This window comes from Canis aureus, chromosome 31 (genome assembly GCF_053574225.1).
Source record: "Canis aureus isolate CA01 chromosome 31, VMU_Caureus_v.1.0, whole genome shotgun sequence".
Classification (NCBI taxonomy): Eukaryota; Metazoa; Chordata; class Mammalia; order Carnivora; family Canidae; genus Canis; species Canis aureus.
Genome location: NC_135641.1, coordinates 10,665,193 through 10,677,437, shown reverse-complemented (window position 1 = coordinate 10,677,437; position 12,245 = coordinate 10,665,193). Strand labels below are relative to the sequence as shown.

The window sequence follows — 12,245 nt, the reverse complement described above, 5'->3', positions numbered from 1 at the left end:
GCAGGCGTAGGGAGGAGGCCACGCCCACGCCCACGCCCACGCCCACGCCCGGAGCGCTGTGATTGGCCCGGTCCTTCCCCGGCGCCTCCGCGGTCCCGGGCGAGGGCGGGGCGCGCGCCGCGACGGAGTGCGCAGGCGCCGGAGCCGGGCAGGCTGTGTCCCGCGCTCTCCGGGAGCGACCCCTGCGGTGGCCCCTCAGGTGGGACCCGGTGGCTGCCGTTCCCGGGGCGGCGGCCCGCCTCCCTCGAGCCCTCGGGGCCCGGACCAGGGCACCGGCCTCCGTGCCCCCGCGTCCCACCTCCGGCGGCCTGGCGGGGCGCTCGCGGGTGTGCCGGGAGCCTGGGCCCCGGGGCGCCGACCCCGCGGGTCGCTGTGGGCCCCCGTGGGCGTCTCCGTCCCGGACACTTCCCTAGACTGGGGGGGGCGGGGGACGGGGCGAGGGGCCGCCGGGCCGCCGGGAGGGGGAGCTGCTCCCGGCCTCTCCCGTGCGCGGGCCCTGCGGGGGCCGGGGGGCCGCACACCTGCTGGCTGCGGGGGGGGAGCTGGAGGTGGTGGGCTGCGGGGGGCCGGGGGGCGGGGGGCACTGGGGGCCGTGCCCGGAGCCCGGGAAGAGCTCGAGGTCCGTAGCTGTAGTGACCCGGGCGGCGACCTTTGCCTCGCTGCCTCCGCGCTCCTCGTGTGCCGTCTTCGTAGCCTCCGTTTACCGGGTCGTTGGTTCAATCCGCGGATTTCTTGAGCACGTGCTCCGTGCCAGGCGCTGTTCTCTTCCCTAAGCGCGTTCCATGGTCTTAAACATGTTATCGGGCACGATTCGTTTAATTTCTTTATGGCTTCGTTTGTCCCTTCGCGTGGTCAGGTCAGGGGAGCATAAAATTACTGAGGGCCGGTTCCAGAAAAGCTAGGATTTGATCCTGGTTTGTCGAAATCTGCCCCTGCGAGTTGACGACAGTCTCCAAGTTTTATTTTATTCTTTCTAAGATTTTATTTATTTAAGTGATCCCTCCACCAACGTGGGGGCTCGAGCTCCCCACCCCCGATGAAGAGTCTCACCCTCTGGGACTGAGCCAGTCGGGCACCCACCAGTCCCCCAGCTTTAGAGACTGGATGAGTATGGAAACAAGTCTGTGTCCCATGGCTGCTTTTCCCTTCAGGAAAAAAACATATTCTGAGCTTGACTGTGCTTATATACCCGTGCACTCACTTGTGTATTTGATAGGGAATTAAACAATAGGGTACGTAGTTTGATTGACTTCAACGCTGTGATTCCTTTATGTGGTATTACGACCATGTAGGAACAGAATCCTACACTTTCAATGGAATTTTTACTTTTTCTTTGTTAAGGTTTTATTTATTTGAGAGAGAGCATGCCCAAGAGCCAAGGGAAGGTGGGGAGAGGGAGAGGGAGAAGCAGACTTCCTCCTTGCTGAGCAGGGAGCCCGAAGTCAGCCGCATCGCAGGACTCCTGGCTCATGACCGGAGCCGCAGGCAGACGCTTAATTGACTAAACTGTGCAGACTCCTCTTATGTTTTTTAAAATAAAAATGTCTGAGGTGTATTGAGCGCCACTGTGTCTCAGCTCTGCTTCAGGTCTTTGCAGCTGGCACGTCCTTGTCTGTTGGGTACTGCTTTCCCCATTTTAAGGGTAGGGGAGCTGCAGCACAGATTATTTGAAAAGCTTGCCTGAGGTTCTGCAGTTGCACGTGACGGATGCTGGATTCAAGTGCAGGTAGTCTGACCCCAGCGTTGGATTTCTGAGCCATGGGCTTAGAGCTTCACTGCGGTATTTTCCCTGGTTTGATGAATTCTGTCTTTCTTAGACTCACTGACAGTTACTGTAACACCGAGAAGTCTATTTCATATTATATGTGGATATTGTTGGAACCTTTTAAAAAAGATTGTGAGGCAGGATTAATACCTGAGGTGTACTCCTTAGTGAAAAAGAAAATCCCTTTTTCTCTCCTGTTTTTCAGGTAATTGTTAATTTATAGCCTATGCTGTGAGGTGATGAGGAGGTTTTTGTTACTCTATGCTACACAGAAAGGACAGGCAAAGGCCATAGCAGAAGAAATATGTGAAAAAGCATTTGCACATGGATTTTCTGCAGATCTTCACTGTATTAGCGAGTCGGATAAGGTAAGCGGTTACTCATTTTTACTGTATTTTATACGCGAAGTATTTTGGTTGAGAGGCGATGTTAAACAGCAAAGTAGGCTACTGAAAACCTCCATGCTCCCCCCCCTTTTTTTTAAGACAGAAATTTTGTTAACTGTGTTGTAAGATTTTTGTCTTTTTTTTTTTTAACACATAGAAGTGTAGGTTTGAGTTAGAACGGTGTCAAAAACAGACCAGTAACTACTCCTCAATCATGGGGAAGTAGTAGTGCTTGCCTTATCTCACAGGGTGGCTGTGAGACCTAATGAGGTGGTGTGTGTGTGTGCGCGCACGTGTGTGCCTTCCTACTCACGAATCCCAGTGCCCTGTTTGTATTTCCCCAACATAGAAACCTTGCCCTTCATGTCAGAATGCCTCCAAGTGAAGGACCATGCAGTGCTTTTGTGGAGTAGAACTTAAAGTAAAAGCGTAAGGATCTAGAGAAGAGTCAGCTTCTTTAGGTCAGGGACTGCTTATTTTTATGCTCAGTCTCTGCAGAAATTCCTGCCTTAGGTTACATAAGGTCATAACAGATCTGTATTCTTCTCTCAGTTGTCTGATTGAGTTCTCTAGATTCTACTGCTTTCTACAATTCAGTCCATAGCCGTCGGCAGGAGCTTCTATATAAGCACAGGTAATGTGCCAGCCACATATACGTCAAATTTAGCTCAGTACTTTAACAGTTACCCTGCTGGTACACTCACTCAAGTTCATAACCTCCTCTGGTCTCTAGTCCAAAAGACTAGATGTCAGCAGCACAAGTGAATTATAAACTCAGTTCATAGGAAAACCTTTATGTGTCAGGGTCAAGATGACCTCAGATGTAGCCACTCACCCAACACCACCCTCAGCAGGTCCTGTCATTCTGCAGTAACTTCAGTGTTGGCATTGCAGGTACCACATGCTAGAATATAATCTGAATCTGTTACTACAAACAAAGTTGTCAGCATCATTTAACTAGCCCTGATTTGGCCCTGTGGGGTCACATCACCACCTAGGCCAGCAGCTATTTGAAAATTAGTGAGTAGTACATGTTTGCTCTCCCCAGCTGATTGATTTCTCCAGTTCCTGACCCAGGTCTAAACAGATGGCTCTCTACTTCCTAGGTCATGGTAGTCCTTTCCAGATGAAGGTACTTTAACAAACTGTGTCATTTTGGTATACAGCTTGTGCTGTAGCCTGTAAGCATTGAATCACCTGGTAATATGGTAGCTCAGATCCTTGTATCTGCGTGAAAGATAAGTGAATTCCTCAGAGTTATGAGCAGTGGAGCTCGTGGGATCATTAGAGATAGAGATAGTGAAGTACTCTTTTTGGAATATTTAAATTTAAGTGAGGATTAGAATGAAGAAGCTTGATCTCTGTTTATCCCCTCGGTATTCCGAGCTCCCTGGACCCTGAGGGAATGAGGGTAACATTTGCCCTTTCCCAACTTGGAAACGCTCTGTGCCCTCTGTGCTGTGAAGCCACGTGCAGCACAGATGACTGGCTCTGGGTATAGAAGACTGAGCTGGTTGCCTTGCTGATGTGTTAAGTCAAAACTATGTGCAGCCATAGATCCCTGACATGCCATCCTTGTTTTGTAGTATGATCTGAAAACCGAAACAGCACCTCTTGTAGTGGTGGTTTCCACCACGGGTACCGGAGACCCACCCGACACTGCACGCAAGTTCGTGAAAGAAATACAGGACAAGGCTCTGCCCATAGATTTCTTTGCTCACCTGCGGTATGGATTACTGGGTATGGACTGTGTTTGCCCTCTGCCTATGTTCAGCTATTACTGGTTTTAATTCTGGTATCTGAATGTATATAGTTGTATAGGTTTTGTTCTTAGCTTTTTATTTACACCTACACGTTGTATGCATTTTTATAATGTGCTGTGTTCTGTGAATGCCTCCCCTATCTCCATCCCACAGCAGCACCTCTGTGAAGCCCCTAGAATAGCATTCTTAACCATCAGATTCAACCAGGAAAGTTTTCAGAATATCAGCTGCTGTTTCCCTACCACCCTCCACCCTAAAAAAAGCCCTGAAGGAACAACTGTGAATGCTGTTTTATTGTTTTCTTGTTTTGTTTAAAAACAAAACAAAACAAAACTCCCATGTAGATCTGATCTCCCTAAGAACCAGTGCCCTAGGATGATTTCTAATCCTAGCCACATGTCAAGATCAGTGGTGGGGGGCACCTCCAGTGATCCTTACATAATTGTTTGAAGGTGGGGCCCTGGCATCAGTGGTTTTAGAAGCTCCCTGGTCATTTTAGTAATTTTAGTGTGTATCCCAGGTTAGGAAACACTGGCTTGGAGCTCTGTAAAGTATAGGTTAGAAAACTATGATAAAGATCAGAAGGACTAGCTCAGCAAGATAGGACACTAGAGAGAGAATTCAGAGCCTATATTACTAGCTCGTGATCTATGTTCTTTGAATCTTCTTTGAGAATTATTTGGGGGGAAAGTATCTGGTAAAGATGAATTATGCTGTGATAAGTAACTGATTAGAAAATTGAGGTTATGACCCTGGCTAAGATCTGTCTTTGTATAACTTACTCAAGAGGCTATTTTAGAGGGGCATCTGGGTGGCTCAGATGGTTGAGCATCCATCAGCCATCATCCATCAAAAGCATGGTTGAGCTTTTGGCTCAGGTCATGATCTCTAGGTCCTAGGATCGAGTCCCAAGTTGGGCTCCCAGCTCATTTGGGAGTCTGTTTCTCCCTTTGCTGCTCCTCCTGCTTGTGTTCTTTCTGTCTTTCTGAAACGAATAAATAAAAAAGCTTTTAAAAAAGTATTTTAGAGTATATTTTTTATTCAAGTTTTTTAATTTCTTTATTTTCTAGAATGAACATGTATGTATTGCTTTAAAAAAATTCCTCAAAAAAAGAATCCAACTGGAGGTACCTGAGTGGCTCATTTGGTTAACTGTCTGTGTTCAGCTCAGGTCATGATCCCCGGGTCGTGGGATTGAGCCTTATTTCAGGCTCCCTGCTCAGTGAGGAGCCAGCTTCTGCCCCACCCCCTGTTCATGTGTGCATGCATGCTCTCTCTCTCTGTCTTAAATAAAAATCTTGAAAAAAAGTATCCAACCATTCTAGTCACTGTTATGCCATTTATGGCCTCACATTGCTCACTCTGTTCTTGTTGGGAAAGTACATGGAGATGATTAAACAACTGAGATATTGACACTTTTAATTTTTAAGGAAGATATTGACACTTTAACATTTTTGAGGAAGCATGAAAGCATTAGTCCATTTTCTGACCAGGAAACAGAAGTAGTTCCTCATTCACCTAACACAGAAATACAGGAAATGATTATGTTGCAGATGCACCTCTCTATGCTCTTGATTAGGGGTCAGTAATTCAGTAGAGGCCAGGTGGTAAACATTTTAAGTTTTGCAGACCATGTGTTCTTTACAACAACCACTTTGCTGTTGCAGCTGCCATAAACTGTATGTGAACAAATGGACTTGGCTGTGTTCCAACACATCTTTATTTACAGAAGAGATACTATATTTATAGAAGAGATACTATTTATAGTGGTATTTGACCCACTAGCTGTAGTTTGCAGACCTTTGCACCAGATCAGAAAAATCTGCAAATACAGATGTTACATTTTTTTAAACTCACCTAATTCTTGTTTTAAGGTTTCCATTCTTTTTTAAAGATTTTATTTATTTATTCATGAGAGACAGAGAAAGAGAGAGGCAGAGACACAGGCAGAGGAAGTAGGCTCCATGCAGGGAGCCTGACGTGGGACTCAATACCTGGTCTCCAGGATCAGGCCCTGGGTTGAAGACAGTGCTGAACCGCTGAGCCACACGGGCTGCCAAAGGTTTCCATATTCTTAGATTCAAGGTTACAAAAATGTGAAAATACTTCTCTTAACAATGGCCAAAAAGTGTTTTTTTTTTGTTTGGATGCATTTGATACTTCAACATTGTGAAATAGAAGACAGTTATTTGCATACTTAGTATTACTTCAGAAAAAGTGAAGGTGTGTATTATTAATCAGAGCGTGGGATGATATTGTTTCAAGTATTTATCTCCTCTGTAATCTTTAAATTTATATGTTACTATGTGTGCACTAATAGTCTATCTGGGCTCTTTAGGGCTGGGTGATTCAGAATATACATACTTCTGTAACGGTGGGAAGATCATTGATAAGCGACTTCAGGAGCTTGGTGCCCAGCATTTCTATGACACCGGACACGCGGATGACTGTGTAGGGTAAGAACAACGTGCTTCTCCTCTGCCACTTCCAGTCAGCCTTTATTTGTACTAGATGAAAGTTTGTGAGTTTATGAAATGTGATTTTTGACTTGGCACTGAAGATTTTATTTTGAAAGTGATATTTTCATTTTGTTAGCTTTTTTAGCCCTAGGACCACAGATCAACCTGAGCTTGATTTACATTTGTATTCCGTTGACTTTTTTAAGCGCCTCACCCATCTCCATACCTGCTAATGGAAGAATTTTGAAAGGATGCCACAGGACAGTTCTCTATCTTGAAATGTGTAGGCATTTGTAGGGGTCCACATTTTCTTTAGGAACGTTAATAGCCTTTATGTTTGTTTCTCTGCCATGTGCACAGAGTGACTGTGGGTCTTCACAGGGAAGGTGCCCAGCAGGCCGTGCTTCACTGACAGAGGACACAGACCAGGGGCCTTTAGGGATGCTACGTGCTTTGGCTCTCTCCCTTAACATCTTAATGAGCACTTGCCACGGTGCTAGGTAGAAATATAGTCCCCGTTTCCATTAGTTTACTCTTGTTTTTATAGTTCAGTATTATACCCTGTGTGCCATCTTTCAAATCCTCTTTATGTGTTTATTAAAAGATCTTATAATAGATGTTGTCCAACATAGTTTATCATTTAGCCTTCTGCTATTTCAGCAAATAACAGCACACCCACTTGATTTTTTTTTTCCTTCTTGGTGCATATATTAACTTCTCACTCACTTGACCTTTGTTTATGAATGATGACAAATTCAGCAAGTGCTTGCTTTTCTGCACAGTACCACCTTGCGTGGGTGTGCTGGGGATGCTTCTCTTCACTCAGCCCACTGTCCACATCCACTTTCTCCATCATTGGTAGGAATGAGCTGGATTTTTTCCACATCCCCAGCACACGTGTTCTGAATTGTGACAAAGCTCTACTACATTGCCTTGCATGTTTTGTCTGTCTATATTGATCTTTTTGTGCGTTTTTTTGTGTTTTTGGTTTTTGCCAGAATCCTGTTGCCATTAAGTGTTTTTTGTCTCATATGAGCCATTTACTTGCTAACTTCTTACAGAACCCGTTGGGCCTATCACTGAGTCCATATTTTTCTTCCTACAGAGGCTTTCAGTTTTCCTGTTTATTCACTGGATCCAGTTTTAAGATTCTGGACTGTGTTTTCCTCAACCTAACCACCTCACTTGAATTTTCCCTCTTCTAAAATTATTTTTAAGGAGATATCCTGGCTTATTGTACCAGCCAGCACATTGATGGGGTTAAGAACACAGAGTGGAGTCTAGTTACCTGCTTGCAGATCCTTGATTACCCCCCACCTCCCCTTCACTGACTGTGAAATCTTGGTCATATTACTTACCTTTTGTGTGCTTCACCTTTACAACTCTGTGAAATAGGGGGAAATAGTGTGTGTTCTGGAAAGTTTTGGGGAGGAACAGATGAATTGATACACGTTGTCCTCTTAGAATAATGTCTACCCTCTACTAAGTATTTTGTGGATGTTAGCTCTCTTGCTGGGAGGGTTACCGTCTTAATATGTCTGAGCTGCAAGAATGGCATTTTAAACGTAGCTGTCATTGTGGAACCCAGAATTTTATGTACTTGCTTTTCCAAAGGCTCTGAGGGAGGGATGTGTACTAATGAGATTATAGCCAGAATCATAACAAGACCGAGGTCTAAAATATGCCTTTTCCTGTTATTTAACTTTATGAATTAGAATTTAATTGATATGTCCTTTGAATTGTGATGAAAAATGAGAAGGTTGGTCTTTCCAAGATTCTGATGGATGGTTTCTTTTTATTGTACTTAAAGTTTCACTGTTCAGGGAATATAGGGAATGTTGTTGCTGGCTTATCCTACTTTGTTTATTAGTAAATATGCTACCATATTATAAAACATACCTATGATTCTTTCAGCTTTTCTAAAGGAAAATTAGTGTGGTTTTTTTTTTCTTCCTTTAGACTCCCTGGAAATACTACCAAATGTTCAGGACTAGTTGAAGGTTTGAACTATTTACTTAGTCAAAATACTTAGTATTAATCCAGAGTGATATCCTGGTGATACTTTAATCAATAGGGGAAAAAAAATTAGTAAATGAGCTAAGCAAAAAAAATGGTACATTTGACATATGTAAATATGTGATATTAGAGTAGACTTGGATTTGGGTTAAGTGTCTTAGCCTCATGAGAATTTTACATGCTTACTTAAAATTACGACTTTTGAAATAAAGATTACCAACTACATTTTAAGAAGCTAAGAACAATCCTATTCCTGTTACTATTACTAAAATGATTTCATTTCTTTTCTGACCGTTATGCTCATTTTATTTACAGCTAAAATGCTAATGAACACAGAATAATGTTTTTAACTTAATTATAAGTATATTATGTTTTCTGATAGTCATTATTTTTGGTGTTTTTGACATTTGCATAGCATTCTGCCAAATAGACTGCCATTTTCCTATTATATATTTAAATGGAGAACTTAGGCATTTGTTTTTTTTTTTTTTTCCTTTTTTGTTATAACCATCAGTTTAGAACTTGTGGTTGAGCCATGGATTAACGGACTTTGGGCTGCTCTCACGAAGTACTTTATGTCCAGTAGAGAAAAAGAGAGGAATGAAGCTCTCAAGATGGCATCTAATGCCTCCCAAAGGATGGAACCTGTGAAACCAGAATTATTATATATTGAATCACAAGTTGAACTTCTGAGATTAGATGATCCGGGGAGAAAGGATTCTGAGGTTCAGGAACAGAATGCAGTGAATAGAGATCAGTCAAGTGCTCCGACAGCGGAATCTCAGTCCTCACTTACCCACTCGATAGCCCCACTCTCACAAGCCTCTCTGAGTATTCCCGCCTTACCACCAGAATATTTGCAGGTGCATCTGCAGGAGTCTGTCGGCCAGGTAAGTGGTTTTACTTTATGCCGCATGCTATAGAATATTAACTTATCAAGGGTGCTGCTTTGTTGTTGTTTATTACATTACAACAGAGGTCAACAAACTGGCTTGCTGGTCAGATGTGGTTCACCCCGTGTCTTGGAAGTAAAGATTTATAGGAACACAAGCCTGCCTGCCCATTCACATGTTGTCTGTGGCTGCTGCTCCACTAAACTGGTGGAGTTCAGTGGTTACCAGGAGGCTGTCAGAGCCTGAGATGGTTGCTGTCTGGCCCCTTACAGAATGTTTGCCTGTGCCTTGCAGAAGTGCTTGTATTACATCTGTCTTTGAAGCAGCAGATACTTAAGAACTCAGTTTCTCTGTTATTTTGGACAATTGTTTCTCATTTTAGGTGTGAGTCAGGTGGTGGCAAGTTGCTGTGGGCACTCGGGAGATTACTTTAGCTAAACTTGAAGCACTAATTTACAGTCAGATCTCTTTTCCAGCATGGACTTTTGATATCCTGGGATGCTTCACTTTGTGGATTATTTTTTATCTTGGTAATACCTTATAGGCTAGTTTTTGCCTGTATGAAATAGTTTTCTTTTGTCAAGTGTATTTCTTCTACCAATAAAGAACTACATCTGAAACTAAGTATGTACTATATGTTGGCAAATTTAATTTAAATAAAAAAGAAGTGCCTTTAAAGTAGTCTGCAAATTTTGAGCATCGGGTTGAATAACAGCTGATGTCTGGCTACTGTGTCAGTATCTGGCATCCTGAAACTCCTTCCAGCGTGCCTAGAATAAATTTCCATTGCAGCCAATCTTTCCATGAAGAGCCACGCCCTCTTTCTTTAGAGTGGCTGATTGTGGGGTTTCACGTAAACCGCACCCCCTCAGTGCAGGATCCCTATTTGTTTCTTGATTCACTTTTAATGAAGCAAGGCTTAGACATCTGAGAGGCAATTTAAATATAACTTTCTAGTACATTAGAGCTGTTTGCCAACACTTGTTAGGATAGTGTTTTTTTTTTTTTTTTTTTTTTAACATTTCTTTATAGTGTCTTCTAAAGGATTCAGATAAACGTGTTTATAGAAACAATTATTAGGTATTGTTTCCCACTTATGCCTCATTGTTGGGCAAATTTAAACGTTAAGTGAGGTAATTACAGGTTTGGGACTAGACCTGAGTGCCCTAGTAAACATAGGGTTGGATGGTGGGTGTGGGGCGATGGTGGGCATGGAGTGCACAGGCAGGGTGGAGAGCCCCATGTAGCATGTATGGATGTGTGTGGCAGAGGGATGTGGAAAGTGATTTACCTGCCAGGGCAGTTCAGCAGGAGGAGGCTCTGAGAACTTTTCTGTTATGGCAGGTGTCATTAAACAGGCTTCAGTTGCTGGTAATGTGGTTGAAAGATTTTAAAAATCTCAGCTAGTTAAGGCCTATTTGGGTATGTTTGCTCAAGGGATACACTTGGAAAAGGGGTTGGAAAAACATATATGTATACTTTTTTGGGGAGAGCATCCTCTTGGGATCCTCACATTAGGGAACCAAGAAGGGGAAGGGGGAGCAACATTGGACAGAGTGGGCAGTTGGGCTTTAGTGTTGGCTCAGCCAGTTCCGCTTCATACAGCATCTGGTCCCCATTCCTGGTGTCTCTTTGCCTGTGGGGTCTCCTGTGGGGTCTCTGGATCATGTGGTTATAAGCAGCAGGGCCTCTTACCATACCATCCCTTTGATTTGCCGCACAGCCCTTTCCTGCTCTGCACCCCTCTCACAGCTGGCTGTCTGTTGTGTCACCTGATGTCTGGGTCGGAGCAGTCGTCCCAGTTAGTGGAAGGCGTTGCTCTAGATCCTAAACGGCCTTCCAGCTGATAAACTCTCCAGGTGAAGTGAGGTACAAGATGCCTAGTCCGTTACTGGAATGGGTGTCCTGTTACACCCCAGGATGTTGGACTCCTGGACATTGTATTTAGAGCACTGGCCCCTCGGTCTGCACAGGGCATGGGCCTTACCAGAAACTCTCATACACAAGCCACTGCTTGCACCTTTAGTCTGATTAGCAAAATGTCTCTGATGTAGTGGGCTGGTGTGATGTTTTGCTGAATGTCCAGATGTTCTGTGTTGATTCAGACTGTTAAAACAGCTGGCAGGAGCATTAACACAGTCTTGTAGCAAAATTGTAAGTGGAAATTGTTCCAAGTGAAAGTGTGTGGTCCTTTTTAGGGATAGAGATGGGAAAGAGCACAATGGCTCAGTCTCTCCAGCTGCCATGTGCCTGAGGCTATATTAATCTGCTCCAGCCCAGGAAACCATCCTGCACGGAGGCTGCAGTTGGGGCTACTGCTGGCTTGTGTTCCTTGTGGTTCATTGTCCTCCCCCAGGATCCGCTTGGGTGTTGCAGGGACCAGGTTGGTCAATTAGATGGAGACCATACCTTGTTCTATACATTTTTAGGGATGCTATTGATACCTGCCCTTCCTCAGGATGCTGTATTTTTTACTTTCTGCCTTGGTGAGGGGAGAGGAAGTGTCATATTCAGAGACTTCCTTTTGGCCTCCCCACTATATAGCCCTTAACCATAGGCCAAGAACTGAGTGGACCCAGGGCACCGGACCTGGTCCAGGGCTCCTGTTTACTGCCTGGCCCTGTAGGCCCCACTCCGGTGCATGACCCATGATGACACTGGGAGTTCCTGAGTAACACATAACTTGGACCCTCTTCTAGAGCTTCCTGGGTTACTTGGTGTTCCCCTTGGCCTAGTGTACTTTTACCCTCTGAGAGAAGGACTGGGAAGCCTTATTGAGTACAATTTTTGGGGTGTTGCCAAGTCTCCCACCTTTCCTGCTCACTGATAATTATGCCTCCCTCCAACTCCCGCAGGGCCTTGCTGGCTAAATGCTCCTACCTCCCTCTCTTCTTTGGTGGTTTGGGCTTTCCCAGTGTTGGCCCAGCCTGTTAGCTCTGGCCAGCAGAGTGGCCAGCGCTGAG

General features: G+C 44.5%; 1 protein-coding gene across 2 annotated transcripts in view; it reads left to right on the top strand.

The window, feature by feature from the left end:
• Positions 1-12,245, top strand: part of MTRR (5-methyltetrahydrofolate-homocysteine methyltransferase reductase) — a 49,600-nt gene that overhangs the window by 19,127 nt on the left and 18,228 nt on the right. The window contains exons 1-5 of one of the 2 annotated variants that reach the window (XM_077879614.1): positions 86-199; positions 1,971-2,133; positions 3,738-3,891; positions 6,253-6,370; positions 8,904-9,279. In XM_077879614.1, the coding sequence (XP_077735740.1) occupies positions 2,005-2,133; positions 3,738-3,891; positions 6,253-6,370; positions 8,904-9,279 (777 nt within the window). In that variant the 5' untranslated portion in view covers positions 86-199; positions 1,971-2,004. Of the gene's footprint in view, positions 1-85; positions 200-1,970; positions 2,134-3,737; positions 3,892-6,252; positions 6,371-8,903; positions 9,280-12,245 lie in introns of those variants that run through there. The other variant, XM_077879615.1, reaches the window with a different exon arrangement.